This window comes from Corythoichthys intestinalis, chromosome 13 (genome assembly GCF_030265065.1).
Source record: "Corythoichthys intestinalis isolate RoL2023-P3 chromosome 13, ASM3026506v1, whole genome shotgun sequence".
NCBI classification, from domain to species: domain Eukaryota; kingdom Metazoa; phylum Chordata; class Actinopteri; order Syngnathiformes; family Syngnathidae; genus Corythoichthys; species Corythoichthys intestinalis.
In genome coordinates, this window is record NC_080407.1 from 20,225,319 (window position 1) to 20,243,964 (window position 18,646).

Below are 18,646 nucleotides of genomic sequence, written 5' to 3' on the forward strand. Positions count from 1 at the left end.
ATCTTCATTTCGAAGGTAAGCATCAACTTTTTCCTTGTTTCACCACCTGTACCAACCTTTTCTGAAACCTGTGTTGATTTGTCACACAAGAAAATCCTCCGTGCATTCGTCTGCGGTGCTGCCATTGTCGTCGTATTTCGAGCATGTCGTCGGATGTAGAAACAAATGGCGAGTCAAATTTTACGTCGGATGTCGAAAAGTTCGTGTGTCGAAGCGATCGTATGTAGAGGTACCACTGTAATTATTTTTAGACAAGAATAGCATAGAAAAATTGTTGTTTTTATAAAATGCTTCACTGAGTCCACTAAACAGCCTCTCACTGACACAATGAATTGCCACGGCACACTTATGCAGGTTTAACAATGATTTCCAGATTTGTGCCTTGGATTGTTGAGCTACCACTCTTCTCTGGCTTGATCAAAGCTACAAATATGTCAATCATCGTTAACTTTTAGTACCAAACGCAAGCTGACTGTTTGGCGCACTGCTTAGCAGGAGGGAGGGTAAGAGGCTGCGGTGCTATAGACCCCACTCACTAACGTCACACAACGACGTGTCACTGTATCCGGCCACCATATTGTCAGTCATTGTTTATCCGTATTCTCAATGGTTTCAATTTGTCGTGCAATTTATAGTGTAATTCATGGAAACCCCGGTGCTTTCAGACGCTGTATACTCATTGGATGCGTTGCATGAAAGGGTTCAGTCTAGAGCTGTCCCGACTAGTCGACGTAGTCGACGTCATCGATGACGTAAATCCGTCGACGAGCACAACATGCCGTCGACGGTTAATGAAGGGTTAAAAAAATATATGCGTGGAAAGTTAGAATGTCGGATGCTCTGTTTGCAAGCAGGGAAAGCGGCACAAAGCCACAAAAAGCGCACCAGAGTGTCCAAAACATTGACTTATTTCAAAGAAACAAAGGAGAGTACACTCTTCTGTTCTGTCTCTTCAGTGCCAAGCTTGGCTGCACGTCGGCCGTGAATAAACACCTTAAGCGCCTTCACGCAGTTTGTAAGGTTTTTTTTTTTTTTTTCTTTTCATTTTTTGTACACCAGAGGGTGCTGTCGCCTTACTAAATAAATGTTTCATTGACAATGGGCCTATAAATGCTATTAGTATTGTTCTTAATGCTAATTGAAAGGTTTATTTCATGTTATGGTTTATTTCATGGTATAGAAAATTATATAAGGTTAAAAGGTCATAAATATATACAGTATATACAGTGATTGCACTCAAGGGAGAGATTGTCAATGATAAGGTAATAAGGTAAAGGCAATTCATATAGGCAATTCATTGATATATAAATAAGGTTTAAAAGGAAAAAGGTGAAAAGTTTTTGTTAATTTCTAATTGTGTGGCTTTATTTGTTTGCGCCGTAGCTCTTACGGTGTGTTTACATCAAGGATGGAATAAAAGTTGTAAACCATCAGTTTAAGAGACCATCTTTTCAATCGGGATGCTACACTAGTTAATTCTATCAGCATTTGAACTCATTGTTTATTTGTGATTTATTATTGTTATTTATGTGTTTATTTGTACTTTAATAAATGATTTGAGTGTTCCAATATGTTTTTTTTAAATTGATAAGCATCAACAAAAATTTCATTGCTAAATTAGTTTAAAAAATAAATAAATAAAAAATTATTAGATTAGTCGACTAATCGTAAAAATAGTCGGCTGACTAATCGGGAGAAAATTAGTCGTTTGGGACAGCCCTAGTTCAGTCTATCCATTTGCCAGATCCATATTTGATGCATAAATCGATATTTTTTGACCCGCTGTCTTCGCCGTCTCTGCCTGACATCTGCTACCCTGATATCTACAACTATCTAAATATATATTAAATGCATCTTACCAGATATAAAATGACTACTACATAATCTGTGGTGATCGTTTTGGTGCCCAGTTTTCTCGTCGAATTGCAGCAGTCCATCTCGCTCTCCTCTCCGGGTCTCTCGGGAGTACGGTAGAACTTCAAGTCTCTCCGTCTATCTTCTCTGTCACTGCAACCAACCGCTACACACGCCTTCACCATTTTGATAAATTAATGTTAACGAGCTGAAAAACACGCCATAATAAGATGAATTTACGTAGCGGTAATGTGTAAACACAACGAGCTGACGGACAATATGGCGCGGCGGCGTGGTTGTGACGTCATGTGAGTGGGGTCTATACAAGCATGAAGCAGAAGAACTAATTTATATTTTTAATTAAAATCCCAATACTTTTCACCTGATTCCGATCCTCTAATAAGTAGATTATTGGGGCGGGTTGCACTAAAGTAATGTCACCAGTAGAGAAGTGCAAAATTTCCGGTTCTTAGATTATTTGCGATTCGGCCGTGGAAGATTCAAGAACGATTCACAAACATCCAAATTCCGATTATTGAAATATGCGAAGTAAAGCGGAAGTACACAACACTCAGCGCGCCGCGCGGTCTTCGGGACGGAATGGAGCGAGAGTAGCTAAACATCATGCTTCCCATTACCCGGCCCCTCGGGTAATGCCAATGCTCAACTCACGGCTCTAGCTCAACTCATGCAACGAGATAAAAAAACACAACAACATACCTGACTGCTGCCGAAAAGCTGCTACACGTACATCCATATAATGTTACGGTGGATATCATTTATATAGGACTAGATGCAATATAGATTTGGTAGTGTTAGCAGCACATCTACAAAAAGCTAGATGCTAGCGTTATAAACGGCCGCCATCTTAAAGCAGTACACTTCCCTGCAGGGCTGTTGTAGCGAACCTTCCAAGCAAACCTAATTAACTTTTTATCTAAAATACTCCTAAATCGGTAAAATATTGACTTGAATCTATCTTTAAAATAATTTTAAAACTTTCACATGTCGAAAGTAGACAAAAGGGAAATTAATGGAATAACGGAAGCAATTTTAACAAATTTGACGGTTGATTCACAACATTAAATTAATTGAATGTAGTTTAAAGCTGCTGATACAGAATGGGGACTGGAGTTTTTTATTTAATGTTATTTTTGTATATTTGTTTACTGCTATATGTTAACTTGATACTGAAATAGTAGTGTGGTTTAGCCTGAGAGTATTTTTGAACAATTTTGGAACTAATGTACAAAACATTTAAAAAAAAAAAAAAAAAAAAAAGGAGGGGGGTGCATCAATAATCGTTTTATAATCGAATCGGAGCCTCTGAATCGTAATCGAATTGTTAGGTGCCCAGAGATTCCCAGCTCTAGTCACCAGTGTGACTATTTATGGGTTGCACCTGTGAAAATAAAGTTTGATTGTCCCAAACACCTGTGAGTGCTGTTTACAGTCTTTAAACAATATTTTACCCGGCTATCCAGCACAGAGAAATGGCAAGGGGCAACAAGGATACTATGTCCCCACAAATGATTGATATAATTTTTATATAAATTTGTGTCTGATGGGGGGCAAACTTCACAGAGGTGATATACACCGATCAACACCTATAGGAATTTCATGGTATTGGATTCCCTACCTCGCATTGCCTAAATTGTGTACGTCCCATTCCACCTAATCACGTTTCCTATCAACTTAGCATCCTCCCTTTTTCTCCTTGGTTAGCAAGCCCCCCCCAAATGGTGTCCACGAGTAAATACAACTAGACTACTAGGCCTGCAAGCAGGACTGAACGGGCCCTCGCAATCTAGCGCAACTCGGACGTCACGCAACTCGGACTGTGTGCAGGTCAGGCTGGTGGCAGATCCTCCTCTCTAATTATCTCATTAGAACCTAACATGCTCGAAAGTCGCCTATTTACATTCCCACACCCAAGAGATAAAAACCCCTATTGGAGAGAGTACTACAAAAAAGGAGCCACTACTGAGCTGTGCAGCCAAGCCCTTATTCAAAACCCAAAATTAATCTTCTAACTCGGCCAATTCGACCAAGTGTGCCAAATACTGTGGCTCTATAAGCTGCCTGAGTCTCTGAAAAAAAATATTTCCTTTAAATGGCGAACAAAGGGTCGTCACGGCAACAGACAGAGACACGTGGACATGGGCCGTAAATAAGTATTTTAATAGGTCTTGAAACTACAATGACCAACCTGAAAAGAACTGAACATGTATTGGAAAAACGAGTGACTTTCTATTGCCACTAGTTGGCGCTGTAGGTTTGATGCAAATGACCCCTACAAGGCCCTTCAGGGTATGACTCTCAACAAGCACGGGAAGTTTGCCGCAGATATGTTGTATATCTGCCGAGTTATGACTGTTCAAAATTTTTGGAGAGAAAAATTATTGACAGTCATTTTCACTTTCCTGTTTGGACCCCTCCGCTTCAACGAAACTTCAATATTTTTCATCAGGCACCTGAAGACAGGTCTTAAGGCTTCCCTTATGCAGGTTTGAGGTCGATTAATTTTTTCCCTTGGAGGAGGAGTGTGTCACCGTAAAAAAGGGCATTTCCTGTTCCCACTAGGAGGCGCCAGGCACAAATGGTAAATTTTCAATCCAGTCGTGCTCAGGCTGGTATACCTCACACACATGGCAGATTTAAAATATATTGAACGTTGTATGAGGGAGTTATCAGTCATTTTCCGAATTCGGTGTTTTGGCGAAAAAATGGCCGACTTTGGAACCCCGCCCAGGTCAGGCCCGTGAATGAAAACACACCATTTTGATAACTTAAGATTTCATATGCCTCATGAACAGTCTCACCAATTTGGAGAATGATCAAACTAATTCCCTAGGTGCCAAGGTGTAAAATGTGCACACTGTAAATCGATAAAAAGTTCACATTCAATCCAAAATACCTGATTTCCTGTAGGATTTGGAATGTGTGTGCAAGAGACTTTTTGGAGCAGTTTTGCACAAAGTTTTGACTCTCCAAATTTCATCACTCAATGTTAGAAAAACCTAAATGGAGAGGCCTTTTTGAAAATTTCAAGGGGGCGCCACTGAGCCATTTTGTTAAATTGTTTCGTAACGTTGCAAGATTATCGAACGTTATCCAAAGCCGCATGTATGTGCAAATTTTGGTGAGTTTTTATGCATATTCAAGCCTCCAAATGTAAACTCTTACTGTGAACCCATGAAAATTTCACATTCGATCCAAAATACCCGATTTCCTGTTGGATTTGGAATATGGGTGCAAGAGACTTTTTGGAGCAGTTTTGCATAAGGTATCTACTCCCCAAATTTCCTTGCTCTATGTTGAAAAAACCCAATAGGAAAGGCCTTTTTTAAAACTTCTTTCTGTCGCCACTAGTTGGCACTGTAGAGTTGATGCAAATGACCCCTACAAGAACCTTCAGGGTATGACTCTCAACAAACACGGAAAGTTTGGCGCACATATGTTGCATATCTGCCGAGTTATGACTGTTCAAAATTTTTGGCGAGACAAATTGTTGACGGTCATTTTCACTTCCAGTTTGGACCTCTCCGCTTCAACGAAACCTCAATATTTTTCATCAGGGACCTGAACACATGTCTTGAGGCTCCCCTGAAACAGGTTTGAGGTCAATAGATTTTTTTCCCTTGGAGGAGGAGCCTGTCTCGTAAAGAAGGCCATTTCCTGTTCCCACTAGGGGGCGCCAAGCCTAATGGGTAATATTTCAATGCAGTCGTGTTCAGGCTGGGATATCTCATATACTTGCTAGAAATGAAAAAGATTGAACGTTGTATCACGGATTTTTTAATCATTTTCTGAATTTGGTGTTTTGCCCAAAAATGGCCGACTTTGGGACCACGCCCAGGTCAGACCCTTGGATAAAAACTCACCATTTTGAAAACTTAAGATCTCATATGTCTCCTGAATAGTCTGACCAATTTTGAAGACGATCCAACTATTTTCTTCAGCGACAAGGTCTCAAATGTAAATCGATAAAATTTCACATTTGATCCAAAATTTCCGGCTTCCTGTTGGGTTTGGAATATGGGTGCAAGAGACTTTTTGGAGCAGCTTTGCACAATGTATCGACTCACCAAATTTCATTGTTCTACGTTGAAAAAACCTAATAGGAAAGGCCTTTTTGAAAATTTCAAGGGGGCGCCACTGAGCCATTTTGTTAAATTTTTTTGTAGATTATCAAAATGTACGCAAAGTTGCATGTATGTCCAAATTTTGGTGAGTTTTCGTGCATGTTCAGGCCTCCAAATGTAAACTCCAACTGTGAACCGATAAAAAATTCACATTTGATCCAAAATATCCGATTTCCTGTTGGATTTGGAATATGGGTGCAAGAGGCTTTTTTGAACAGTTAGGCATAAGGTATCTACTCCCCAAATTTCATTGCTCTACGTTGAAAACCTGAGAGGAGAGGCCTTTTTGAAAATTTTAAGGGTCAAGGGGGCGCCACTGAGCCATTTTTTGACATTTTTTCAAAACGACACAAGATTATCGAATTTTACGCAAAGCCGCACGTATGTGCAAATTTTGGTGACTTTTCGTGCATGTTCAGGCCTCCAAATTGGCCATTTTCATTTGCCCTGAAAAAAGAAGAATAATAATAACTAGGCCTGCAAGCAGGACTGAACGGGCCCTCGCAATCTAGCGCAACTCGGACGTCACGCAACTCGGACTGTGTGCAGGTCAGGGTGGTGGCAGATCCTCCTCTCTAATCATCTCATTAGAACCTAACATGCTTGAAAGTCGCCTATTTACATTCCCACACCCAAGAGATAAAAACCCCTATTGGAGAGAGTACTACAAAAAAGGAGCCACTACTGAGCTGTGCAGCCAAGCCCTTATTCAAAACCAAAATTAATCTTCTAACTGGGCCAATTCGACCAAGTGTGCCAACTATTGTGGCTCTATAAGCTCCCTGAGTCTCTGAAAAAAAATATTTCCTTTAAATGGCGAACAAAGGGTCGTCACGGCAACAGACAGAGACACGTGGACATGGGCCGTAAAAAAGTATTTTAATAGGTCTTGAAACTACAATGACCAACATGAAAAGAACTGGACATGTTTTGGAAAAACGAGTGACTTTATATCGCCACTAGTTGGCGCTGTAGGGTTGATGCAAATGACCCCTACAAGGCCCTTCAGGGTATGACTCTCAACAAGCACGGGAAGTTTGGCGCAGATATCTTGTATATCTGCCGAGTTATGACTGTTCAAAGTTTTTGGAGAGAAAAATTGTTGACAGTCATTTTCACTTTCCTGTTTGGACCCCTCCGCTTCAACGAAACTTCAATATTTTTCATCAGGCACCTGAAGACAGGTCTTAAGGTTTCCCTTATGCAGGTTTGAAGTAGATTGATTTTTTCCCTTTAGAGGAGGAGTGTGTCCCGTAAAAAAGGGCATTTCCTGTTCCCACTAGGAGGCGCCAGGCACAAATGGTAAATTTTCAATCCAGTCCTGCTCAGGCTGGTATACCTCACACACATGCCAGATTTAAAATAGATTGAACGTTGTATGAGGGAGTTATCAGTCATTTTCCGAATTCGGTGTTTTGGCGAAAAAATGGAAGAATTTGGCGCCCCGCCCAGGTCAGGCCCGTGAATGAAAACACACCATTTTTATAACTTAAGATTTCATATGCCTCATGAACAGTCTCACCAATTTTGAGAATGATCAAACTAATTCCCTAGGTGCCAAGGTGTAAAATGTGCACACTGTAAATCGATAAAAAGTTCACATTCAATCCAAAATACCCGATTTCCTGTAGGATTTGGAATGTGTGTGCAAGAGACTTTTTGGAGCAGTTTTGCACAAAGTTTTGACTCTCCAAATTTCATCACTCTATGTTAGAAAAACCTAAATGGAGAGGCCTTTTTGAAAATTTCAAGGGGGCGCCACTGAGCCATTTTGTTAAATTGTTTCGTAACGTTGCAAGATTATCGAACGTTATCCAAAGCCGCATGTATGTGCAAATTTTGGTGAGTTTTTATGCATATTCAAGCCTCCAAATGTAAACTCTTACTGTGAACCCATGAAAATTTCACATTCGACCCAAAATACCCGATTTCCTGTTGGATTTGGAATATGGGTGCAAGAGACTTTTTGGAGCAGTTTTGCATAAGGTATCTACTCCCCAAATTTCCTTGCTCTATGTTGAAAAAACCCAATAGGAAAGGCCTTTTTTAAAACTTCTTTCTGTCGCCACTAGTTGGCACTGTAGAGTTGATGCAAATGACCCCTACAAGAACCTTCAGGGTATGACTCTCAACAAACACGGAAAGTTTGGCGCAGATATGTTGCATATCTGCCGAGTTATGACTGTTCAAAATTTTTGGCGAGACAAATTGTTGACGGTCATTTTCACTTCCAGTTTGGACCTCTCCGCTTCAACGAAACCTCAATATTTTTCATCAGGGACCTGAACACATGTCTTGAGGCTCCCCTGAAACAGGTTTGAGGTCAATAGATTTTTTTCCCTTGGAGGAGGAGCCTGTCTCGTAAAGAAGGCCATTTCCTGTTCCCACTAGGGGGCGCCAGGCCTAATGGGTAATATTTCAATGCAGTCGTGTTCAGGCTGGGATATCTCATATACATGCTAGAAATGAAAAAGATTGAACGTTGTATCACGGAGTTTTTAATCATTTTCTGAATTTGGTATTTTGCCCAAAAATGGCCGACTTTGGGACCACGCCCAGGTCAGACCCTTGAGTGAAAACTCACCATTTTGAAAACTTAAGATCTCATATGTCTCCTGAATAGTCTGACCAATTTTGAAGACGATCCAACTATTTTCTTCAGCGACAAGGTCTCAAATGTAAATCGATAAAATTTCACATTTGATCCAAAATTTCTGGCTTCCAGTTGGGTTTGGAATATGGGTGCAAGAGACTTTTTGGAGCAGTTTTGCACAATGTATCGACTCGCCAAATTTCATCGTTCTACGTTGAAAAAACCTAATAGGAAAGGCCTTTTTTAAAATTTCAAGGGGGCGCCACTGAGCCATTTTGTTAAATTTTTTTGTAGATTATCAAAATTTACGCAAAGTTGCATGTATGTGCAAATTTTGGTGAGTTTTCGTGCATGTTCAGGCCTCCAAATGTAAACTCAAACTGTGAACCGATAAAAATTTCACATTTGATCCAAAATATCCGATTTCCTGTTGGATTTGGAATATGGGTGCAAGAGGCTTTTTTGAACAGTTAGGCATAAGGTATCTACTCCCCAAATTTCATTGCTCTACGTTGAAAACCTGAGAGGAGAGGCCTTTTTGAAAATTTTAAGGGTCAAGGGGGCGCCACTGAGCCATTTTTTGACATTTTTTCAAAACGACACAAGATTATCGAAATTTACGCAAAGCCGCACGTTTGTGCAAATTTTGGTGACTTTTCGTGCATGTTCAGGCCTCCAAATTGGCCATTTTCATTTGCCCTGAAAAAAGAAGAATAATAATAATAATAATAATAATAATAATCCTTTGCAAAACAATAGGGCCTTCGCACGCTTAGTGCTCGGGCCCTAATAATAGCAGCACTATGTTCACAGGCAGCATAGCCGTTTGATACTGTGTTTTTTTTGTTGGCGTTTGTTATTTTCCTCTTCTGTCCGATTCCTTTCTTTCTGTCCTCCCTAAACCCCCCCAAAAAGACTGATGTTTAGGGATGTCCCACTCTGATCATGTGAACGGAAATCGGGCTAATCGCGCCGGTTTTCTGAGGATCGGGTTTTTAATTTAAAAAGATTTTAAAATTGAAAATAAATTTTAAAAACTATATATATTTATGTTTTTCTGCTTCATGCTCGTATAGCCTCTCGCTCTCCCTCCTGCTGCTTTTCTTGATCAGCAGTGCCCTGTAGTTGGCTACTTAAAGTTAACGACGATTGAAATGTTTCTAGCTTTGATGTTGCCAGAGAAGCTTGGTAGCTCTGCGATTACAGGCATGATGACTGGCATGTTTTGTAGTTTGATTTTGCCAGAGAAGCTTTGTAGCTCTACATCAAATGCCCAAATGTGTCTATCATAGTTTAGCTTTTTACACACTAGCGGTAGTGGGCTAAACCCTTAATGAAATGCCAAGCTTGCATATGTGTGGAAGTGATCTATTTATTAAATTTTTGAATCCCACACCATGAAAATGACTAATTTCCTGTTTTGAGGAGGAATGCGAATGTGATGGGCAGCATCTCACAATACAGCATTGCTTTATAGCAGGGGTGGGCAATTAATTCCACAAAGGGCCGCAGTGGGTGCGGGTTTTTGTTCATACCCATCATGAGGACAGCCTTTCACCAATCTGGTTTCTTACAAGCGCAATCAGTTGATTGCAGTCAGGTGCTCCTTGTTTCCACTGAAACCTCATTGGTTATACTGTGTGTGCTGAATCAGTTGGAACAAAGACCAGGACCCACTGCGGCCCTCGAGAACCGGTTTGCCCACCCCTGCTTTATAGTATGCAAATGGAATGGGGATTCAGCTGATTTTGCGGATTAAATCGTTTATTTTTTGTATCACGCCAGCCAAATGTGCTGTAGGGATTTGTTGCTGCAACAGGGAGAGGCGTGTGAGCCTTTTTGGGCTTCAAAAAGTTCCCGTTCACCCTCAGAGAATAGCCAAAACAAGTCTGAAAACTGTGGAACCATTGGACTTACTAGGAAGTAAACAAACATTGTATTTTGTATTACGTCAAATACTGGGATCATGGCACATATTTTAATACGGAGGTGGCTTCCATATTGTGGCTGACAATGCTCCTTGTCCACCGGGAATCCTTGGCGTGCCTGGCGGGAGAGCGCTATACTTGGTTTATTGCCTTCTTCGTATGCCCGGTGTTCCGCCAAATTTTCCACCCCATCAAAAATGGCAACTTTGTGTTAAAAATGGCCGCGAATACATCGATTACAAAGTAAACACTCCAACATTTCTTTAAATAAACTTATAAATTTACTCATGTTTAATCATGGACGGACGTGTAGAAAAGTTCTCCTCAGACACATCCTGCACAACAACTGCACACCGCTCTCTTACTGTTTACGTCTTTGCCGTGTAGTGAAGCATTAATTCACGCCATATTCATGTTGACCATGTGGCAGCTACGCGCTCCTCTGACGTCAGCCGGTTTGTATAGCGGTCTTTCTCCAGCTGCTTACCCAGCAAATGAGCTCTTCTGCCCGCAGCAGGGGAACGATGAGCTGTAACTTGCTCGCTGCCGGTCGGGTTGCCGATCGGCGAAGACAATCGACGACCCCGCTCCCGTGTGACATGATCCCAAGTAGATTTGTGTGATTTTTCACTTTGAAAGGCGAGAATAAGACTTTGAAACATCACTCTGTTCAGGTTAGCATGTCGGCTAGCTGTCACGTCTCCTGGTTTGTTTACGCTCTCCAAAGCCGGGACAGGGAAATGACAAAAGCCAGACTAACTACGGTAGCATAAAATATCGTTCGGGAGGTGCAAGAAAGCGACAGTTTTTACCATTGGGGAGTAATTTTGCCATGTGGTACTGAATAAATGCATTTCTAATATTTCATATTCCATTTAGCACAAGACTTATTTGTCAAGACCATTCCAACTCAGAGATGGGAAAACATAAAACAAAAGTCACTTTTATGGAGTGGCCTTGAGAGGTTTGGGCAGGTCGGGTTGCCGATTGGCGAAGACAATCGACGACCCCGCTCCCATGTGACATGATCCCAAGTAGTTTTGTGTGATTTTTCACTTCGAAAGGCGAGAAGAAGACTTTGAAACATCACTCTGTTCAGGTGAGCATGTAGGCTAGCTGTCACGTCTCCTGGTTTGTTTACGCTCTCCAAAGCCGGGACAGGGAAATGACAAAAGCCAGACTAACTACGGTAGCATAAAATATCGTTTGGGAGGTGCAAGAAGTCGACAGTTTTGACCATTGGGGAGTAATTTTGCCATGTGGTACTGAATAAATGCATTACTAATATTTCATATTCCATTTAGCACAAGACTTATTTGTCAAGACCATTCCAACTCAGAGATGGGAAAACATAAAACTAAAGTCACTTTTATGGAGTGGCCTTGACAGGTTTGGGCAGGTCTATGCAACTGTTGATTGGGATAAAGGTCCAGTTGGAAAAATTGTCCACAAAGCATGTAGGTTAACGCTTGCCTGGCACGGCCAGACTGTTCTCCCTGTATTTTTCAAACTCTGAGAGAAAAGTCTGGGATGGTTAACGGCCTCTCGAGCAGGTACAAAATCAATTGACAAATCAGATTTGTTTATTTGCGTGACGTGTTCTTAACGAGCAACGTCACTCTTGCGCGTCGGAAGTCGTCTTCACAACAACACAGATGGTGAACCGTAGAGCCAAGAATATGTTCCAATCCACGGTAAAATCAGTTTTAAATTACCCAAAACACATCGACACGAGTCATTGACAACAGTCTGTCTTGCGCTAGCCATGTCGAATAAACTCCGCTCTCCTCGTATGTTTTCTTTTCGCGCGCAAGTCCCTCATCCTGCCCTCGTCGTTTTACTCACGTCACGTCTGCCCGTCGCTGATTGGTCCACTCCGCTGTCTGTTTGCTGTGGCTTGCTCCGCCCAGGAAATTGCATCCGCTGAATGGTGGCCAGACTCAAAAGCTGGAACAGCTGTGAGTCTGGTGTACCAGGCAAGGTTAACGCTATTTAACGCTAAAAAACTGGAACAAGCCAAAACAAGACAGAGAAAACAAGAGACTAATGAATGCCCATCTCAGTCGTCTTCTATATTAGATGAATGCCCCACAGCTGCAGATCCACACGCCAAATGAGTGCGATCAAGTCTTGGGCAGATACATTATAAAACAAAATGTATCTGGTGTTGTAGGCCAGAGTCCTCAAAGCACCCAGCCACAAAGTTGAGTCTGATTTCCTATGATAAGGCATGAGCAGCTTTCAAGAACCATACAGTGGCCCTGGAAGATCAGGCAATGCGGGACAGAATCAACTGCCTCATCGATTCTGCAGCTGATCAGCTCTATGCACTTGAGATCCACTATCATTACACATGTTGGATGAAATATGTGACAAAATACGAGAAAATGCACAATCTTACTCTAAGTGAGGCACAGACTATATTTTTTAATCACGTGACAAAAATTATTTATGAGGAACATGAGTTAAGGTCACTGCAGAGCCTCCTCCAAGACTACAGCTCTTTAATTTCTCATTTTGGATTCCCAACATCTGGGGTTAAATCATTTTACATCAAAGATATTCTGACTCCGGAAAAGATTGGTTTCCATTCACGCTCACAGAGGAACCAGAGTGCCCTAGTCGATGACAAGTCTGGAGGTGAGTCATATGTTGAAGCTGCACTATACTCCATTAGCGTCAGTAATGAGCAGCTGGTGCACAATGTGGCTGAGCGGATCATGGATTATATAAAATCTGTAAAACTCCAAGGGTTAAAGAACTAGACGATGAGGAAGCGCTCTCACCTCTCTTTCTGCAGTTGCTATCTGCTTTACGGGGGAGGAAGGAGATACATCTGACTCCATGCACACATTCCCTCACCTCTCTCATCACGCAGTATGCCATAAAACGACCCACCGCAACGGCCATCAATATCTCCATCACCCTTCATGGTTTGACTCGCAGCAAGGAGCTTGTTGACTGCTACTACAAGTTGGGCATGGGGATCAGCTACCATGACGTGCTTCTCTTGTGTGATAGCTGGACCTTGCATGATATTGAACAGCGTTCTGTGTGTCCTGATGACATTGCGAAGGAGAACCAAGTACCAGTATCATTGACAATGATGACTTTCAAAATGACACCTTGACAGGGGGGGTACTGAACATCGCTGTAACTGGATGTTTCTGCAGTGGCTAGATCTTCTTCCACAGAAGGAGCAGAAAATCCAGGATGTACATGAGCACACAAAAATGCAAAAACAAATATGCAGCCACCTCTCTGACCTGGCACAGAATGTGAATGCGGAAATCATCTACTCTGTTGGCCCAAAGTGGACAAACTTGACAACACAACAACCGATGAATGACTACGGCTTTGAGCAGTCTGAAGCTGACACCATACTCTTCACTATTTATACTGGTCTATGGCAGTCAGGTTATAGTGGCCCTGTTGTTATTGATGCAGCTGAAACCAATGTATACATTGCCGCATCAGTCATCTCACAGCAGCTCCCTGGCATGCTTTGCATCAAAAGGGATATAGAGACAGTCCTCTTTTCCAGCATGCTGACAGAAGAAATGGCCCACTACATTGTGCAGCTACACTGTTTTACCGGTTGTGATGCCAACTTGGGTTTCTATGGCAAAGGGAAATCATCAGTGTATGAGAAGGTGGCAAAGAACGCTGTAGCACGGCAGCAACTCTCACGGTGTGGAGCCAGTCTTCACTTTGAAGTGGAGGTAGAACAAGAGCTGTTTGCATTTACAAGGCAAGTAATCTATGGAGACAGGAAGAGTAACACCATGTCTGAAGCCCGTGCTTTCAAATGGAAGACCATGATAAGAAAATATTTTATCCGTCTCCCTCCTGATGCAGACAGCTTACGCCAACACTGCCTCCGAACCAACTACTTGGCGTTTCTAGTGCGCCATCCAGCACTGAAGAACCACCAGTTGCCACTCGGAAATGGTTGTAAGTCGGTGGTCATTGTTGTCCTGTCCGCCATACTCGGCCTGCTCTCCCCACACAAAGGAAGTTGAGAGAGAGAATGTTGAGGAGGATGATGTTGCACAGAGGAGGGTGGAGTCATCTGAATCTGATTATCCAGAAAGGAGTGACTCCAAATGGTCTGATTCAGACTGATACATGCTCACTGGTTACAGGTGTTGCCGTTATTCATGATAACTTCCTCTCCACATAATACAGCAAGTGGCACCTCTGATTTGCATCAAAGAAATACCCCCCCAATTTTTTTTTTTTTTTAAAAACTCAAAGAAAAAAACCTCCGGGAACCGTCACCTTACCGTGGTGGAGGGGTTAGTGCAGGGGTCCCCATCTGCCGGGCCGCGGACGACTGCCGGTCCGTGGCGCATTTGCTACCGGGCCGCACAGAAATAATAAAATAATAAACACCTGACGAGCCTACAACCTCGAAGACCCACGAAGTGCGAAGGTGTGGATTCGTGACCCGTTTGTGAATAAATCGAGTGATTCGAGCATGTATGTGCAACAGGAAGATCAACTTGTAGAGATCGCAAAGGACGCCGACCTTATTAAACGTACATTTGAGACAACTCTACCGAGGTCCTGGATTAAAGTCATTCTGGAATATCCTGACATCGCTACGAGAGCATTGAAAACCTTGCTACAATATCCAACATCGTATCTTTGTGAAGCGGGCTTCTTAATTAATGCTTAACAACAAGTCGAAGTCGTTAATGGTGAGAGCGGTGGGCAGTTGTTGTGTGCAGCTTACATGGCAGGATGTATCTGAGGAGAACTTTTCTACAAGTCCTTCCATGATCAAACGTAAGTTAATATTCCTTTCTTCCAAGAAAGTTTGTACTATTTACTTTGGAATCGCTGCATTTGTGCATTTTGCGGCTATGTTTAACGTTACGCGCATGCGCAGAAGCGCATCGTTGCAATTTTTGATGGGTTGCAAAATTTGTCAGAACACCGGTCCGTGGAAAAAAAAAGACCCAAATAACACCGGTCCGTGGTGCAAAAAAGGTTGGGGACTCCTGAACTAGTGCAAAAGATTTTTAGTGTAGTTAGTGTCTGAATTATGAAGTATGAGGTATTAACTCCAGAAATCGTTAATTTATACGACGAACATGACGTGCTTTTAATTTGAAATGTTCACCGAAAGTACGTTCACTAAACCGCTAACAGGAAGCTTCACACTCCGCAAAAAAAAAGCTCTTTTTGTCATTGGATGTAGTGTCATTATTCAATGTTTTTCATTTTTCTCATTTGCAAATGCTATTAACTAGTGATTTTTCATGTTTGAAGTGTCACCTATTAACCGTAAGTTTGCGTTTTGGAGAAGACTGCCAATGCTTTATAGCAGGCTAAAGTAAGTTGTCCTCTTTCCCCATTAGCCTTCTTGTAGCAATGCTAACATTTACAGTGTTTAATATAGATTTTCCTTATTTTGTATGTCTGAACTCTAAATACCACGGCGTGTTGTTGACCAATAAACATCTGTGAAAAGAAGTGGAGTCTCACGCACGTAGCTTTTTCTTAGCTTAGCTCCCGCGGCTAATGGAGCGTACCAACTCTCTCAATAACAGGGGTTTCCTAAAAACTAGCTAGCACGAACGTAACACAAACGAATGGCACCACTTCGGAACCATTTTTCAGTAAATGATGTCAGCACTCGAAATTGGTATCTCAAGCCCCCAATTTACTGCAAAATGGACCCGAATTTGTGTTATGATCGTGCTAGTCATTAGGACACCCCTCTGTTATCGAGAGAGTTGGTACGCTCCATTAGCCGCGGGAGCTAAGCTAAGAAAAAGCTACGAGTGACGTCCCCACTCGTAATTAATATCTCAATAAAAGCATAATACTGTTTCTACAAAACCGTTGCAGCACAAACGATTAACATCATTATTATATAAATTTGCGTCTGATGGGGGGCGGGCAACTTCATGAAGTGTCGTCTTTTTTTTTTTTTTTTTTTTTAACTTCCGGGTCATCCACTTGCCGTTGTGTTGCGTGATTTTGGAGTTGTGCTCCGAGCTATTTGCTGTTGCGTTTTATGAGTTGGGATTCGTGCTTTTGCCAATTTGCAATCGCGCGTTAGGAATTGGGAATAGTGTTGTGGGAATTTGCATTTGTGCTACGAGCCATTTGCTGTCCTGTTGTGGCAATTGGGGTTCGTGCTTTTTTCTTTTGCAAAGCGTTTGCAATTTGGGTTTGTTTTTTTTTTCTATTTGCAAAGTGTTTGGACTTTGCATTTCACCTGACACCTCTCGGCCACCGTAGTAATGACATTTTTAGGTAAGAAACATATATATATTTTATTCGATCTAGAATATTTTTGAGGGAAAGCAGTAATTTTTTTTTTTTCTAGTGACATCTGAGATGCAATTGTTGACTTTTTCAAACAATGTAAATTGAAAATAAAAACATTGAAAATGGTTCAATGTTAGGTGAAATGTATTGTTTTCTCATGTATATTTATAATTGCTCTTCACCTACAAAAAAAAAAAGTTTTTCTAGTCACATCTGAGATGCAATTGTTGACTTTTTCAACAATGTACATAGAAAATAAACTCATTGTCTGAAAATGGTTCAATATTAGGTGAAATGTATCGTTTTCTTTTGTATATTTCTAATTGCTCTTCACCTAAAAAAAAAAAAAAAGTTTTGTAATGTTTGCATCTGATTAGTCGATTAATCTATAGAACTTTAATTCGAATACTCGATTACTAAAATATTGGATAGCTGCAGCCCTAAAGTGTATGGTAGACTAAAATTGTGTCTTGCTGATTTTCATGTGATGTGACACACCTTTACCTCGTTTTCAATTGTGCTATTCAAATAAATTTGCCTTGCCTAAAGGGGCCAAGGTTGAATAAATACACCATCAAATATGCAATTAATAATTTCAGTCCTGTGGTATGGGGGACTACAAGTGCCATGGATTTAAATACAAACATTTGTTAATAAATGTGTCATTAATTCAATAAAATGACAATTTCATTCATGTAAAAAAAAAAAACATTTATTTGTTATCAAATATTATTTCATTATTATTGGAGGGTCCTGTGTAGTTGGAGGGCTTCATGAATTTACTTTAATTTGCAACCTCGCCCGTCAGAATTAGTGGATGGATCCTACACCTGATAGAGCCAGGTACAGTAGGCTGCTTGGTTTCAAAATCAACAGCTGACTAATACAATGTAACATCCCACTTTTCCTCTTTGTAGATGCTCTTCTGAAATATGTTCCTTCCACTTCTGTAAATTCCAGGCCATTTTTTTTTACAGCCAACTTATCCACATCAGCACCAAGTCCAAAACCTTCCCACACACAAACTGCCAGGGGAGATAGAAGTGCAGTGTGATAGTGAATGTTAAAATATTTGTTGTGAATGTTGCCGAGGGGGGCAGAAGCAAAAATGTTGCTCAGGGTACCAAATTGATCAGGAACGACACTGCTTTAAACATTCGTATTGTAATGTCAAAAGTCAACTGACTCACCTGACATTTTGGCACGTGATGTTTGCTTGCTCGGCGACATGTCGAACCCAGGCGCGTTGTTTGTTCGCTTTGTTAGCGGCTAAGCTACGCTAGGCTAACCTAAGCAGGCCTCGAAGTTTCAACGGGCACCCAAACGATTCGAAGCAGAAGCGAGATTGAACGGATTCTTGGCGTGTCCAAAAATTTCCGCCACCTTTTAGTCGATTACATTACATTGTGGGGCTAATGAAAAATGGATTGTTTCCAAGCAAGCACTAGTTTTCCAAAGCAATCGGACTGCAGCTCCTCCTCCAGCCAGTGCAGTCCTCTACGTCATGGCGCATGACGCTCGCTTCCACGGCCTGCCACGCCCTCTAGCTCCCAGCTGTCCGATACACACTTTTTTTTTCTCAACAAAACAACTTTTCATTGTCCAATGTGAAACAGGAACGTGCTGACACCAGGGGCGGACTGGTAATCTGTGGGTTCTGGAGGATCACAGAACGGCCGGTGCCCTGGACGGCCGGCGGCCGCCATTCATTATGCATCACTGTTTTTATCCCCCCTATCCTCTGATTATCTACAGTTCGCATCCAATCCGACAGGTGGCAGCAATGCGCCTGGCTTTTCACCGCCAATCTGATAGACTAGGAACGACGAAAGCACAGAGTA

The 18,646-nt window shown here is 41.6% G+C and overlaps 1 protein-coding gene across 1 annotated transcript in view; it reads right to left on the minus strand.

Annotated features, from left to right (window-relative positions):
- LOC130927862 (gastrula zinc finger protein XlCGF57.1-like) overlaps window positions 1-18,301 on the minus strand; it is a 32,047-nt gene extending 13,746 nt beyond the window's left edge. The window contains exon 1 of the mRNA XM_057853959.1: window positions 17,996-18,301. Coding sequence (XP_057709942.1) covers window positions 17,996-18,035 — 40 coding nt within the window. The 5' untranslated portion in view covers window positions 18,036-18,301. The remainder of the gene's footprint in view (window positions 1-17,995) is intronic.
- Window positions 18,302-18,646: the final 345 nt, after the last annotated feature.